Consider the following 17,235-nt stretch of genomic DNA (forward strand, 5'->3'; position numbering starts at 1 on the left):
ATGCCTTCTTCCAGCAACTCCTGCAGCCAAGCCACATGTATTGCTTTCCTTTCCTTTGGACCATGAGAGCGTCTTGTCTTCCGGGCAGCCCAGGACATCCATACACACTGCCCAGGCTTGTGCCCCAGAGATTTCACTTTGGTGCTGGAAATGCAGCAAAAACAATGGGGGGGGCAGTTACAAGTTATAAGCTCAACCTGAGTGCTACGGGTTGCCTCCATTGATGGGAGAGATGGTTGTGTCTCACTGGTCAGCTACTGCCTGCCTTAAGCTGGGCAAACCCCCGGTCAATAAAGTGCTGACCCACCATGGTCCATATACTAAGAATTAATAAGAAGACTGATTTTTTTAAAAATTTGTGTTTAAATGGAGTTGGAGAGCGAGGGTGTTGAACAGCTACGGAGTTTTGCTCTCTCTCCATTTAGGGAGGCCTGATTGCTCTCCTGTTGCTGCTGCTGGTGTTCACCGTTGCCTTGTATGCCCAGCGCCGTTGGTACAAGCAGCGCAGGATCCCGCAGAAGAGCGCCAGCACAGAGGCCACCCATGAGATCCATTACATCCCTTCGGTGCTGCTGGGCTCGCAGGGAAGGGACAGCTTCCGGAACTCACGCTTACAAGCCCACACCTCAGTCATTGGCATGCCCATCCGCGAGACCCCCATCCTGGATGACTACGACTACGAGGAGGAGGAGAACCCTCTGCGGCCTGAGCATGGCTGCCAGGAGGACGAGTTTGCGAGCCAGATGATGCAGCCGCTGGACAGCTTGGGCAGGAGCGGGGAGAAGCCTGACTATGAAAAGAAAGGTTTGTTGCTTCCCTACCCCCACCCTCCACGCTTTCCCTTTGCCAGAGGTAGCCATCTTTGGAATGTGCTGGAGGGGGTCATTAAAAAGTGATGGATGAGAAAGGTGGCAGCCATGCTGGGTGTTTGTTCTTCTCTTGCCTAGAGCTGTGGTGTGTAAGCACACTTCAAATGAGTGTTGAGTTTCTAGAAGCAGTTTGCTGGCATGCAAATACTGGTCACAGGCATACTGCCTTGTGATGCTGCTGACTTTGAATGATAAAAACATTAGTCAATTCATATCTCTCTCTCTCTGTATATATATATATATATATATAGAGAGAGAGAGAGAGAGAGAGAGAGAGAGTTAATCATTGCCTTCCACTGAGGAATTTGGGCGTTGTGTACAGTGCATCTCTGTAGGGTCTCGCCATAAGACACGTTGCAGCCTAGCACAGATGGGCAGGGTATAAATAATAAATTATTGTTATTATTATTGTGTGGTGAAGATTGGAGGACTTGTCACCTGAGAAGTTTCCATATCCTTTTTGCTGGATGGAAACTTTCTGGGAACAAATGAAGTACAGGATCTTTCAGTGTAATACTTTGCAGGCCCCTCACCTGGAGCTTTTAATCTTCAAAGCACTTCTTGAAGGAGGGTGGGGGTTGTCATCTTTTGTAATAGCATGGAAAGGCAGTAAGGGAGCGGGGACATATTTCTAGATTCATGATTGAATGCTCAGGTGGATTGTGAAAGGCATTCTGCTAAGCCTCCATAGCCTTTCTTTCATTACTGAGGGTCCCATGCTGACAAATGATTCCTGGCTTGTGCTCTCATTTAAATGCCCATTGTTCCCACCACCCACTTTGTCACTGGGTAAAGGCCATACTTAAATAATGTTATGTATTCCAAACCAAAATTTTCCACTGGGTATGGAAAAGATAAAACAATAAGAGCAGCCAATGGAACCGTAACGAGCCGTAGGAGCATCGGAAATGTTCTTATACTAGCATAGACTATTTGCCAATCTGTTATGGGATTATTTGGCTCACAATGGCTGTCTGAGGTCTTGGGCAGAGAGAGGTGTTTCATCTCAACTGAAGTACGTGAGCAGAAGCAGTGACTTTTGGCCCTGACATTGTCACCTGCTATGCCCACGGATCTGGAGCCACAGGAAGAGGGGAGAGTCATTCTCTCTCTCTCTCTCTCTCTCTCTCTCTCTCTCTCTCTCTCTCTCTCACACACACACACACACACACACACACACACTTGGAGAGCAGTCGTCCTCTTAGATAGACAGATGTATATAACTGCATTTTTCATTGATAGCACAAGGACTCTTGCACTAACACAGGGGTGGCCAACTCACAGAGTTAAAAACTGGCAGTGATCTACCCCCTTTTTGGGGTTTGGGTCAAAGTTGTTGAGTTTTTTCAGGGAGGAGGTAAAATGTTGAGCTTTTTTTAGGGGAGCCACAGTTGTTCAGCTTCTTTGGGGGGAGCCAATGATCTACCAGTGATCTACTGCAGACATCCAGTAATCTACTGGTAGATCACGATCTACCTGTTGGACATGCCGGCACCAGCGGATGGGTGAGTTTCAGTACTGTGCAACAAGAATCCAGCTAGCAAAAACTAGTTGTGCAGCAGATTGCACAATCCATTATGCAACAAAGATAGCAGCAACTTGCTTATGTATTCTCTTGCACAATGTTTCAGAAGTGGAAAACATTTTGTCAGTGGAACAAGTATGCCGCTGTGTGATTTTAACTTAGTGATGCAATGGATACAGCCCTATAAAGATAACCTTTCTTTTTCCTCCCTCCCTTCTCATCTTTTTTTTCCTCTTATGTTTTAGTTTGTAGGTCTGAGGACAGTGGGTAACTGGTTTTGTAAGCTACTCTGGGAGCCTGCTAAAGAACAGGATATAAATGCTTTAAATAAATGAATAAAAGTGGGTAGCAACACAACTTTTATATCCCTTCTTAGTTTTCAGAGTTCTTTGCAATCTCTATTGTGCTGATTACCTTTTGCGAGAGGCTGCTTTTATTCCCCTTTTCAAGAAAGGGATACTGAAAGACCAAGAGCGATTCTGTATAAGACAAGAGTGGAGCTCTCAGAAGCTCGTATCATCCATTGCATTTCACCATGTTGCCTTAAGCAAGCCAGCATCTGTTCATCTGTAAAATACTTGTGATTTGTTTGATTTCATTTTTTTTTTTGCATTTGAACAAGTAATGTGTTTAATTGCTGTGTGAATTAAATGTACAGTGCAAATTACAAATCCAAGTATAATTACTTTAAGCCACACACAACAAAATGAAAACCTTATTTTACATTTTAAAAAAATTCTCATTAAAATAAGATTATATTTTAAAACACAACGGATACACAATTCATGTTTGAGGCATGATGGAACTGCAGAGAGGACATGCAGTGCTGAACAGTTGAGTGGAAACATTTTCTCTCTCTCTTTATGCCTTTTCTACCCCCACACCTTGCCCCCACCTCTGCTCCTACCTGCTTATGCGGCCACCTGCGCATCAAGTGGGAAGCCAACCTCAGTGTGAGAACTACGCCAGCAAAATAATTAAAATCCCCTGCAGCCTTGAATTTATTGTTTCCCCTTTTTTCATGGTAGAAAGATACTCACTATATTAAAAACCTATGGAGTGGATTAAACCTCTGTAGAAATCTGATTTCTTGCTTGGATCCCTTAAAATATGATATCTACATGCCTTCCACTAAAGCTAGCATGCGCTTCACAGCAGTGATGGAAGGGAGGAGAAGTCCTCCACAATTATTAACACAATCACATATCTCAGAGCAAGCCTCTGATTTCTACACCAGCCTCCCCAACTTGTTGCCCCTTGGATGTTATTGGTGTTGTTGGGCTCTAACTCTCACCATCTCTGACCCTAGGCCATGCCGGCTAAGGAGGATGGAAGCTTCGAGTCCAACCCAGTTTGCCAAAGGCTGCTCTAGACACTCAAGCACAGAGGATATTTTTCTAGAAAAAGAGGGGCCAGAACTCACTATGAACACCTCCTTTGTTCTCTTAGAATGGCAATGGCGCCCGCCTGAGAGATGCCAGAATGGAGTTCAAGCCAGTTCCGGCTGGAAAAAAAAGCCCTGCTCAAGCATGTCGATCATTTCCATCTCTTCATTAAGTTTTCTAAAAAAGGGAATCTCCTTGCCTTTCTTACTGCTGGTTCCAACAGCATGGTCTACGGGTGAAGAATCCTCTTCATTCTGAAGACTGCATTCTCATTTTGGAGCCTTCCAAGGGCCATATGTCAGTCATGAGTAGGGCCAGAGGCAAAAGCCGGTGGAACAACATATGCGTATCTTACCTTCATACAGTAGGCTAGTTTCTACAGTCACAAACTCTATCCTCTATCTAAGCGAGCAAGAGGCACTGCGGACCCAGGTGTAGTGAAGCTGTGGGAGGGTGTACAGGCGGTGAGCAAAGACCGTGAGGCATGTGAATGAATTGCAATAAGGCTTTATTGAGTACAGATGCATAGGTTTGGCATAGGCATTGGGGCTTGTATCCCTTGATCAACCAGACTGCCTGCTGGTTAATATGCTGTCTTTTCGTGGGGGTCACCCTCAGCGTGAACGTCATCTGGTGACTGCTGTTCAGACACTGGTAGTCTATCAGCTGGGGTCTATCAGCCCCTGATTTGGGCTTCTGGAGAGGAAGTGTCACCCTCCAAGGCAGGCATGCCCAAACTCAGCCCTCCAGCTGTTTTGGGACTACAACTCCCATCATCCCTAGCTAACAGGACCAGTGGTCAGGGTTGATGGGAATTGTAGTCCCAAAACATCTGGATGCCTGCTCCAAGGGAATCCCTTGATGGGAGAGGGCAGGGGGCCACTTCACCTCCCCTCCCTACTAAGGATTCAGCCCAATAGACCTTCTCTTGCCAGCTCAATGCCAAACCTAGAACCTCTGAAACCAATCAATGAGCATAAACACCTGTTATCCACATGTCACTGCCTGGTGCCCACAGCTGCATGCAATCCTGCCTCTTCAAGGCTCTGATCTTGTGTGAAATCCTGGGGTGCTGTATTACCGAAGCACCATGAGCCTGGGCATTCCAGTGGACCACTTTGTTAACTTCCCCATGGGCCCTATCAACTTGAGTGAGGTCTCTGCCTCCCCTCCACACCTGCCTTTTGATCAGATTTCACCATATGCCAGTCACTCAAGAACAGTCCAGTTACATGGCATTCAGCAACCAAAGAGGAGCTAACACAGTACCCATCTCATCGACTCCTCCCCTCCTCTTAACCTGAAGTGAAATTCATTCTGGCGGAAAACCACTATTAGCTCTTGCTGTTTGGAGAGCAGGAGCTGGGGAGCTGGAGCTGGCCCAGGCTGGCTTGACCTCCTGACCCTTTTATTCCGTGTGTCTTCTACGTGCCCGCGCTCAGTGCACTGTGTTTAGAGGAAGCCTCACTCAAGTGATAGGAATATGTGTTTTTCTTCCTTGTGCCAAACAGAAAATGCATTCCCCAGAGTGTTCTGGCTAATGCACATTTGATTGCCTGCATTTTCAGTCTTGTCTCTTGAAAGCAGCAACACCCATCTCTGCTTATTGAAATGTCATTAGAAAAGCGTTTAATATTGTTAACCTGCAACATAGCAATAAAATGCCTCTGAAGAAACAAAAACAAGGCATTAAATTTTTAACTAGTAAGTGAGTGTGTGGTAGTAGGGAGCAATTTTATTCTGGGTTCTCTCTCTCTCTCTCTCTGTGACCCCACCCCCTTACAAAGCATTAATCTTTAAACACCCTGCCATGGATCGCGCCTTGGGTGGGTTTCCTCTCCAAAGCTTCCTGCTTTGCTTCAAGGTCTGCCAGAGAGACTGTGTTGATATATCTCATCATGTAAACAGTGTTGGGGGTCATGCATGGCTGAGAACCAAGGTAAAAAAAAGAAAGAAATCTGTATGAATAAAACAAAACGATAGAGGTAGCTTGGAGAGAAAACAGTCAAGGAAGCAACAAGCTGTTTCAGTGTGGAACAATTCCCCAGGGATGGTCTTGTCTTCTATCTGCATTCATCCCCTGAACCCTCTGCACTACTGATAAAAGGAATCGTGTTGCTTTGCCAAGAGAAACAGACATGTGTTCTCAGTGCCACACTCCATTGAGATATGCGGGGTGTGTGTGTGTGAATCAGGATAGTGATCTTATGTGCCCGTCCTGTTTAAGTAGTAATGGTGTGTGTCAACACCAAAGTTAGATACACCTTTAAATACAAGGAGCTATTTGTTTTAGCTGGCTTTTATATCCAAGTCAAAATTTAGGCTGCAATATCAGTCTGCATGTTCATTGAGAGCCAGTGTGGTGTAGTGGTTAAGAGCGGTAGACTCGTAATCTGGTGAACTGGGTTCGCGTCTCCGCTCCTCCACATGCAGCTGCTGCTGGGTGACCTTGGGCTAGTCACACTTCTCTGAAGTCTCTCAGCCCCACTCACCTCACAGTGTGTTTGTGGTGGGGGAGGAAGGGAAAGGAGAATGTTAGCCGCTTTGAGACTCCTTCGGGTAGTGATAAAGCTGGATATCAAATCCAAACTCTTCTTCTTCTTCATTCAGAGGTGAATCTTGTTGTGTTCAGTAGAGTATACTCCCACTCTTGGTGTCTAACCTGCCACTAAGTCACTGTGGGGAATCAAGGACAACTCTTTGCTACCTGCTCTTGATTTAAAGCTTTTGCGCTGGGGTGGTGGTGGTAGGGGCCCATTTTGGTAGCATGGAGAAGTGATGCTTCAAGTTAAGAACAGTTTCAGGTTAAGAATGGATTTAGAGAAACAAGATTTAGAGAAGAATATTATTCTGCTAAGGTTTCAGGAATTGGCAATAAAACATATTTACATTGTATCATTTCCTTCTCTCCATCTACAAAACATCTAAAAAGCCAAAACAGTGGTGGTAGCAATACACCAATTGTCTCCCTCTTCCTGCTCCTCTAGAAATGCTGAGACAGGGAGAAAGGAGGGACTGAGTGATGCTGAAATGCAACTGCATCACTTAATGGATATGGTAGGTGCTGTTGTGTTTTGGAGACAGCTTGTTGCATCCCCAGGCAGGATGAGGTGTCATCCCTACTCTCTAGACAGTTACTTTTGGCTCCCAGGGGAAATCTCTCAGTATAGTATCACAATAATACTTCGGGGTTTTGTCACCAAACCTCAAAACGGCTTCACCAGCAGAGCTGTCACTAAAACCTCTGTAGGGTGTCACTTGCTAATTGCCATGGATGGTGAGTCAAGCTGATTTCTGCCATCCTCTGCAACTTCACTGACCTCTTCCCCCTCTTCATTTGAACCTGTTGCAGATGTGATTCATTTGGGAGACAGGTTTTCAGGTGAATGTTGAAATAGAGTAGAGAGAGGAAGCAGAGATGGAGGGATTCATGCATCACAGTGACTGCGTGATGTCTTGAATCATGTATTTGCTCCCAAAAGCTATACAGACGTACCTCGGGAGTCGAACGGAATTCGTTCCGGAAGTCTGTCTGACTTCCGAAAAGTTCAGAAACCAAGGCACGGCTTCCAATTGGTTCCTGATTGTGCAGGCACACCGGAAACAATAGCAGAAGCTGCGCCTGACATTCGGCTTCCAAAAAAAGTTCGAAAAACGGAACACTCATTTCCAGTTTTCAATCATTCGGGAGCTGGAACGTTTGCCTCCCAAGGCATTTGGGAGCTGAGGTACGACTGTAGTAGCTCTCTTGTTTTCAAGAACTGCAGCATCAAGCTCCTTAGATCCTTCCTATGTTCTTTGTAGGCTATGGTTTCCCTCCCTTTTCTGCAGAAGGCATGTTATGCATTTTGATTCAGACAGAAAATTGCCATGCTCCCTATGCGAATGATTCAATCTGCCCACAGTAATGGTCTTCAATGCTGCAACACCCAACTGGATTGTGTGTTTATCAAAGGGTGGGCCATGCACTGGTGGGACTACTGTCATTTTTATTTTTGTTCTTAAATGTTTTGTACACACCCATGTGTGTACATGTCTGAGAGAGAGAGAAAGACAGAAATTGGTAATTCTGTTTGGGAGCTGGGAGCTAGGGGGTCTCCCAACAGATATTTATGAGAATCCCATCAAGCAACAGTTTCTGGGAACTTTTGTGGAAGCCATAACTGTTCAAACTGGTATAAAACCATTATACAGTTGGTGTATAATCACCCAGAGAGAAATAGATAAAGAAAGGTGGGCACCTGCAGTCTGAAATTACACAGGATAGATTTAAGGATGGTTCCTGCACCTGAAAAAGTGAAAGCATGCCTAGTAAACACCCCATAAATCAGAGTCGGGCCCAAAATATTGGCGCTACACTCACAAAAGCTCTATCTAATATATTCAAATGAACTACTTTTCATGTTATATCCATATATAACATACAACTGATGTAAAATGCACATTATGCAATCAAATGTGGTGATTTGATCTAACCCAGCCTGTTTGATAGAATCACTGAAATGCAGGATCACAGAATTGTAGAGATGGGGGAAAAAGACCCTGAGGGTCCTCTGACTTTATTTAGTCTTGGTTGTATTTTTTAAAGTGGCTTTGAAAATAAGTGTTTGGGCTGTTCATCTACAGCTTTCTAGAATGGCCACGTTTTCTCACTTGGGCTGCTCGGTAAAATAAATTCAAAATTAATAAACTAAGGGTGATGAGAAGGCCGTGTGTGTGTGTGTGTGTGTGTGTGTGTTGTGCAGAAAGTTAACGAGAGGCAGATGTGTTGTAGATGGAGCTCTCTGTTTGTCCTGCACTGGAGCTGTAAGCTAGCACAAATACATCCAGATAAATAAATGTGTTGTATCATCTGATGACAAGCATGTCATAGCGAGAAAGTTAATGGAGTTTCATGCTTTGACCTGATACCAGGCTGTGCAACAGCTAGATAAGAAGCAAGGTAAAGATCAGATGCTATTTTATCGCCCCCCGCCTTCTCTTGCACTATTACCATGAGGCAGGGGGTAAGATCATGGATGGAGGGAGAGAGTGGAGAGACAGATAAGGAGGCAAAAGAAAGCGAAGGAAAGTTCTGATCACATCAAAGACTGACACGGTGACCTTGCGTAGAACACAGACAAAAATCCATGCAGAGAGGAAAATGAAGCGTGGGACAATCTTTCGGTGGAGGAATTCAGAAAAAGGATTAAAAACAAAACACTGGGATTGAGAACAGTGGTGTGGGAATGCAGAGACAAAATCAAAGCTGCTTTGCATGTTTATTCACTGCCTGCCCTTCCAAAGCCTGGTGAGGAAAAAATGGAAATGTTGGGAACACAAATGTTGTGCGACATTCCTCAATTCACACCGGAAGCCGTCCTATGGCAGTGCAGAATCTTGAGTTAACTGTTGTTTTATTTCCCATTCAGTCTCAGACATTGTAATATTGAACTGGGGGTGGAGAGCAATTTGTATGTGTTTCCAGTAATGCCAGAAGTACAGATTTCTGTTTAATGCCACACCACTTTTCTCCCCAACCACACAACTTTTCTCCCCAATCTCTCTTAATAGAAATCTCTTGGTCCTAGACATCTCTTTCTGTTGCCAGATTGCTTATTCTTTCTCCTGTTCCTCCTCTTCTCTGTTCACACTCTACTGTAGCCAGCCTCAGTTCTCTCAAAGGAGCAGCAATGAGAGATTTCCTTATCTTTGCTGTGTTGCTGGCGTGAAGCTCCCTCCCATTGGGGTTTGCCGGTATAGTTGCTGCTGCCCTCATTTCATGTCTTCATCTCTCCTTTAAAAACAGGAAGCAAATAACAAAACTCATTAAATCTTAACATCCACTCTTCTTCTTCTTCTTCTTCTTCTTCTTCTTCTTCTTCTTCTTCTTCTTCTTCTTCTTCTTCTTCTTCTTCTTCTTTTTTGCAGATTCTATACCCAGGTAGTATCCATCAGCCTCAACTTCCTTTTACTGCACTGTGTCTAATATTCATTCTTTGAAAAGCAGCAGGGGATCATGCACCGAAAAAGCTGGTTGGGAGGGTACTGTCCTGGGGTTAGGGGTGGACAACCTGTCAGTTCTTGGCTTCTCACTTTTCCAGTCTTAAATTCAGTTCTCCACATTTTTATGTTAGCTTCCAATTCATTTTAACATACCCAAGGGAATCCATCAGAATTATTTGCAAATTTCTCCTGATATTCACAAGTGTGTATTTAATTTTTCCTCCTAATATTTCTTTTTTTTTTTTTGAAAACATGTTCCCCTAATATAATGCATGCTAATATGTTTCTTTCAACCAATATATGCAATTCCCTCCCCCCCCACACACACACTTTACCACAGTACAGTGGAACCTCTACCTGCGACCATAATCCTTTCCGGAGGTCCGTCTGGAGGTAGAAATGGGTCACTGGGACAGGCGCCGTTGTGTGCAGGTGCAGGTGGCAATTGCGCGCTCCTGTGCATGCACAAACTGTGGCAAACCCACTGGTTACTTCCAGGTTTGCCACGGATGTTGGGCAAAACAGACGCAAACGGAGGCGGACATAAGAAGAGGTTTGACTGTACATGCATTTCTGAACTCATTGCTTGGCTGGAGAGCTGCATTACAAAATTTGGAAAAATGCGATTTCCAATGGTTTGGTTTTCAGATTGTTTTGGAAAGTGTGAATTAGGGAGATTCACGTTTAAATGTGAACTGGATCCAGTATTCCAGAAAATCTCCAGAATTAAAACAAAGACATTATCCCTCCATTACATTCATTCATTCATTCATTCATTCATAGCCCGGGTTTAGCTTATGCCCTCGCAACCCTTGTGGTTGGCTGAGCTGATTAATACTTCCCAACTTCTCAGTGTCAAATAGTTATAAAAACTAATTACCTTGAGAGCTATAACACAGGCCCCGAACAGATGTGTCCTGACTTTATTGCCCTTTGATTAGAGATGTAAAATTTCCGGAAATTTTGAAGCTCGGAAAAAAAAAAAAACAACTCAGTTTTTTCTGGGTTTTTTTGGCGGGGGGGATGGAATTTTTTGGAAAAATAGAAAAAAATGCTACATTAGCACTTCTGTTATTCTGTTTCTCACAGCTACAATAAACCTACCATTAAAATTATGGGCTGGTCATTTCTTCGTCAGAGGGCAAACGGGCAAATTTAGCAGGGGATCAAATACTCCCCCCCCCCTCACTGTAAACCTTGAAATATTTCTTTGGCATTTCTTGAAGGGCCCTGCTCCACCGATCACCAGGATTGCTTGAAACAGAAATGGCACTCTCGGTAATACATTCATTTTTATCACGGATATCCTTCCCCAGAAAGATTAATTCAACCTCCCCCAAATCTCCACATTTCTTTTTACTTCTTTCCACGCGGTTAGGTAATTATCCTTATATAAATTAATATTTTTCGGGATCAACCAAACTCCCAAATATTTGACCTTTTTTATTGCCATTTCAGTAATGTTTTGTAATTCATTTTTATTTTGTTTCTGTCATATTTTTCACCAGCAACTTAGTTTTAGTTTTATTCAGTTTGAAACCTGCCACCTGGCCGAACTCATTAATCATCTCCAAAACCCTAGGTAAGCACACCACCGGGTTTTCTGTTGTTATCACAAGGTCGTTTGCAAATGCTTTGAGTTTAAATGTGTTGTTTCCCACCAATATTCCTTTTATATCTCTTCCTCCTCTTATTTTCCTTGCCAGTAGGCTAATAGCAGTTTTGGTGGGGTGGTTTGATCTGGGGGCTTCTTTTCCCTCCTTGCAGCATTCATCACATTCCTTCCTTCTAGCTGCTTTTAAGCCAGGGGAGGGGTGGGGTGCATGAAGATCCAGTCATAAACTGCTTTGACTCTCAGTAAATACAGATTCCAGGGACACGGGTGGTGCTGTGGTCTAAACCACTGAGCCTAGCGCTTGCCGATCGGAAGGTCAGCGGTTCGAAACCCTGTGATGGGATGAGCTCCTGTTGCTCGGTCCCAGCTCCTGCCAACCTAGCAGTTTGAAAGCATGTCAAAGTGCAAGTAGATAAATAGGTACCGCTCCGGCCAAATGACCCGGAAGCTGTCTGCAGACAAACATTGGCTCCCTCGGCCTATAGAGCAAGATGAGCGCTGCAACCCCAGAGTCAGACACGACTGGACCTGATGGTCAGGTGTCCCTTTACCTTTACCTTTTAAATACAGATCCCAGGTAGACATGCTTACCAAATTACATTTTCTGGTATGAAAAGGGTGTAAGCAACAGATGGGAAAGGGTGAGAGGTTTGGATATTATCCTAGCAGAGGTCCATAATGATTTTAAAAAAGAAGATATTGGGTGAAAAGATGCTTAGAACTGCACCTTCTAATCAACTCATTTGTGTTTAGCTGACGGTTGCCTTCTTTTAATATGAGGATCTTTGACATCTACCCTCCCTGAACAGCAAAAAGAGAGTGTCCTGCCCAGCTGTGTGAAGGACAATGTGACTGTTTTAATGCATCCATAGCTGATACCCCTCCCTGCTGTTCCTATTTGTATTCCTGATACCTTGCAATACCTATGACGATTGGGAAATTGAGGCACACAATACTTAGCCTCAAATCCAACTGCAAAGGTAAAATGAAATTTTCTGCTTGCACTTTGCCTTCTCTTGTTTTCTACAAGAAACTGGTCCGGTCCCCCCCCCCCCCACATCCAGACCAACGATTCAGGTGGCTTTCTTCATATTTGTCTAAAGAGGGTTGCCAAAAATAAACTTATGAAAATGCTGTATTTTATAAATATTTGCAGTTTTTTTGTTCCCCAGACACAGGAAGGCAACAAGTATATTTGCCTTCCTGCTTGGTTGAATTATCCCTCTCCCCACCCACAGGAATCCCCATCTGCTTTAAAACAATGGTGGAAATGAATTCATTTGAATTACCCTGAGTGTTTGCACTGAAAGCAGATGGTTTGATTTTTACAGCAGTTCATCATATTTAGGGTAGAGCAGTTAATCATATGGTCCTTATCTCTTTCTCTATAAACAAACTAGTCTTGAGGATTTCACAGAACCTATTTGAAAGGTGTCTGGTGGGCAGAACTCCAAGTAGCGGGCCCCAAGGGAACATGCCTACATTATTTATGACTGCTGCAAATTCCCCACAAATACTGCATTTTCCTGTAGAGCTATTTACTATTATTACCGGTACTTCCTCCTGGGTAGAGTTGGGAAGGCCTGGAAAGAAACTGGAAAAATTGGGAACGACGATCCAGTCTCTCTCCACCCCCCCCATTTTCTTCTAAAGCTACTTTTTCTGGGGGGGGGGGGAAATGGGGGGAAAGTGTGTGGAATATTCAAACTACTTTTTCCCCAACTTTTCCCTCTGTCATCCCCTTCTCCTTGTGCCCTCCATCTTTCCCAGCATCAGGGTATTTGTAGCTACTAGACTGTTGCAAACTGGGCCACTGAGGCAGACCATTGATCTACCTAGTTTGGTATGGTCTACACTAAACAGTATTGGATCTCCAGGTTGTCAGGCAAAATCCTCCAACCCCCCCCCCAAAAAAAACCCCATGCTATGCCTGGAGATGCCAGGGGTTGGGCCTGGGATATTTTTGTTTGCAAAACAAGTGCCCCATTGCTGAGTTTCTCCTTCTCATCTAAACAAAGATTCCTCATAGTTCTGAATAAGGAGCACAATTAAATAGGAATATAGGAAGTAACCTTATACTGAATCAGAAAGATGGTGATGATTATACATGTTAGTTGTTTGTTACCCAAAAGTATCCAACTGACCTACAACATGTTTATACCTTAAATATAAATATATCATACCATAAAAGCAGAAAAACCCACAGAACAACCACAGGAAGCTGCGGCAGCACACCAATAGCAAAATAACATAGTCTATCAGAAACCTGGGGGATGGCTTGGGAAGATAAGTCTTAACCTGGTGACAGAAATATGTCAACGAAGGTGGTAGCCAGAGCTTGCTGGGGAGAGCATTCCATAAACAGGGAAGCAAACGTGAAAAGGCTCACATCCTTGTCACCAGCCCCAATCCTTCATCAGAGTGGGGAGCTGGAGAAAAGCCTCAGAAGAAGATCAAGGTGTCCAGGTATTTTCATACTTAGAGACATTCTAGAAAATCAGCACCTAACTGAATTATGCCTACATTGACTGGTATTGGCTCTCCAAACCTTAAGAGAGAGGTCATTCCCAGACTTCCGCTCGTGCACGATAGGAAAATGGCTGACCCGTAACATCTTCACCATCCATCACAAGTGAATTTGGCAGCTGCGATGGGAGTAAGCAGCCTCCCTTACCTCCCCGGGGAGGGCTACCTTGCCCGCGGATGCCCCTCAACCCACTCTGACCCTTCAGGAAAGAGTGGGGGGGGTCTGGGTGCAAAGCGCTCGTGGAGGATTGGATCTCCTGGATGCTGGCCCTGTTTGTGCACGAGTCCCAGAACTGGAAATATATATATAGAAAAGAGAGGTCATTCCCAGCTCTAGATGGTCCTTTCTTAAACCTTTTGCATGCAACTATTTTCTACTGAGGTATGGTTATTCCCCTTCATAGGATCAGTTTGCAAGTGTGAAAGCAGATTTTGCTATGGATAAACTTTTTGTATTTGACAGAAAGAATGTCAGATGGTGACTAAAGGAAAAGAGATTTTTAGCTGGAGAGGTATTGCCTACTTGATGCCACAGAGTCGATTTTTCATTGAGTGGAAGAAATTCTCTGCCTTTCTAGTTACATGAAATAAGACCTAATAAACACATTTATTGTTCCTCCACCTCTGAATTTGTGTCTTGTAGAGCTGTGCTGTGTTTGATTTCCCTGTTTTGAGAAATTGATTAAAAAAAAAAAAATCCAATGTTGGGTTGCCCTGCTGGAGAAGACTATGGATAGCTGTATATTAGAGCAGGCCACCCTGAATGCAGGATGGTTAAAACGTGGGCACTGGGATGCACTACAATGAATGAGAGATGGAGACTGGAAACAGAAGGTGACATCTCTAAATCTAAATATCATTGAGAAAAGGAGTGGAATGAGCTGAAATGAGCCTGTGGCATTTTTATGTTGCAGGGTTAGTTTGGCTGTGGTCTAAACCACAGAGCCTAGGGCTTGCCAATTGTAAGGTTGGCGGTTCAGATCCCCGTTACGGGGTGAGCTCCCATTGCTCGGTCCTAGCTCCTGCCAACCTAGCAGTTTGAAAGCACATCAAAGTGCAAGGAGATAAATAGGTACCGCTCTGGCAGGAAGGCAAACTGCGTGGCTTAGAAGTGGCTTAGTCATGCTGGCCACATGACCTGGAAAAACTGTCTGCGGACAAACGTGGGCTCCCTTGGCATGTAAAGCGAGATGAGCGCCACAACCCCAGAGTCGTTCGTGACTGGACTTAATTGCCAGGGGTCCTTTAACTTTACCATTATTCAACAGCTGCCTGTTAATTGTAAGGAAAATAAATTTGCAGGGGGTGACAAACGGGAAGAGGCATTAACTGTGATATTGTTACCATCTTCGATAGAAGTAGCAACCATTATGTCCTGCTTGGTGTAAGTTTGAGAGTTTGTGAATGTGTGTGACAAGCGAGCCCAGCTTGATGGAGAGAGAGAGTGTGTTCTCTGTACTCCTCCCACCCACAGCTGTGTCCAATAGGACACAGATGGTCATACACACGGTATTTTGTACAATAAACTGGATAGCAGCCCCCAGCTTTCTACCTGCATGCACGTTGCTTGTTGAGTTAATTTGTTTTGAGCATGGAGTTTATTACATCAAAAAGAGGGGAGGAGAACAATCTACCCTGGTCTCCTCAGTCTTTTGCCACACCAAGCCTGTATTGCTGCCTAACTCTCTTGTGGCCTTGAAACTAACTCTGTCACAGGGTTTGAGACATTTCACTACGCCCCTGGGAGGAAGATATCTGATAACAGCCTTAACCACAGCTGAAACAGTCCCATGTCATGCAGTTGAAGGTCCCCCATCCCCCGAGATGTGGCTAGGTGCTGTTCTGAACATTGCTTCTAAATTGGTTTGTCCTATGCTAGTTTTTTAGCTTTTAGTTTTTATGCTTGGTAGTGGTGATTGGATTTGGGGAAGGCAAGTGCTTTATGACTTTCTCTTTTTTTCTGCGACAGTACATGAGAGCTAACTAGTCTTGTTGGTCATTCTCAGGCCTTGATATCAACAAGAGCTTCCTTCCAATTCCCAAATGCAGTACATTCAGTTTTCGAAAGGATAATCTTCTTACAGCTATGAACACAGTTAAAAAGCCCTTAGATTAGCCAAACCTCACATTTGTGGCAATAATACATTACCCCTATTAAATGCATCCCCCCACCCAACCTTATAGACTTGTGTCCTAAACTGCCATTTGTGTGAAAAATAATCAGGAGCCTACAAGTCTGTATGTAATGTTTAAAAGTAACAAGTGTGTGCGCAAATACACTTAACTTTCCTAATGTATTCCAAGTGTGCGCACACTCCCCCTCCCCTTCCTCCACCACCCGAGGCTTAAGGCACATAAAGACTAGCAGATTTATTGCAGAGTAAGCTTTCATGGACTGGAGCTCACTTCATCAGATGCAATATATACCATTGTCACTAGATCTTGTATAATTTTGCCTAGAGTAAAGAATGGGAAAGCTGAATCTTGGGTGACAGCTCCTGGTATAGGAGTCAAGCTGCTGACTCAGGTCCTGATACACTGCCATGGAAATAAAAACAGACTCTGACCATAAGGTGCACAGTATCAAGAGAAGCTACGGGGTTATTATTATTATTATTAATGCCTGTTGGATTTTGCGTTGAGTCCCACCCCCATGGAAAGGGTAAATCTGGATTAAAGGGGGGGGGGGTTTAAATACAGGCTGGTGTTTTGATTCCAATGATGCCATGCAGATGCTGCAAACAAAACAAAACAAAACAAAACACCAGCCGTGCATGAGGAGCACAGATCCTCCAATAAACACTCACCTGGAAACACTCGTAAACTTTGCAACACTGAATGGTACTTCTCGTGTCGTTGCTTATACTCTGCATTCCACCATATTTTCCTCATTTCACAGTTACCATATGGGAAGATGCTTGAAAAGCTTCTGAACTAAAACACAGCTGTTTGATTTTTGATTTAGCTTTAATAATCCAGCAAAAGCTATATCCAGGCGGAAGAATGATTTTGGTAGCAGTGATGGTGGTGGTGTGTGGGTTATTCAAAGTTTCCAGTATAATTGTATCTATACCCCTCTCCTTTGCTCCTCTGCCACCTCAGTCATTGCCAAAGAAATTAAGTGTCTACGTTTGTGTACTAATATATCTGTGCATCCATTGTGTATCTATATTAGCGGTCCTGTACACAGCATTGCCTGGGAATTACAAGGAAAAACATCAAAATATTGCATTTTTTTAAATTCAGTGGTTAAAATAAGCACAGTTTTTAAAGGTGCAGTCAGCCACATTGGTTCAAAATGCTATCCAACTATATCCAAAACACAGGCCA

The 17,235-nt window shown here is 43.9% G+C and overlaps 1 protein-coding gene across 1 annotated transcript in view; it reads left to right on the forward strand.

Moving 5' to 3' along the window:
• Positions 1-17,235, forward strand: part of ASTN2 (astrotactin 2) — a 627,871-nt gene that overhangs the window by 218,671 nt on the left and 391,965 nt on the right. Inside the window, 1 exon segment of the mRNA XM_033137815.1 lies at positions 426-804. Coding sequence (XP_032993706.1) covers positions 426-804 — 379 coding nt within the window.

The sequence above is a fragment of the Lacerta agilis genome, chromosome Z, assembly GCF_009819535.1.
Source record: "Lacerta agilis isolate rLacAgi1 chromosome Z, rLacAgi1.pri, whole genome shotgun sequence".
NCBI classification, from domain to species: domain Eukaryota; kingdom Metazoa; phylum Chordata; class Lepidosauria; order Squamata; family Lacertidae; genus Lacerta; species Lacerta agilis.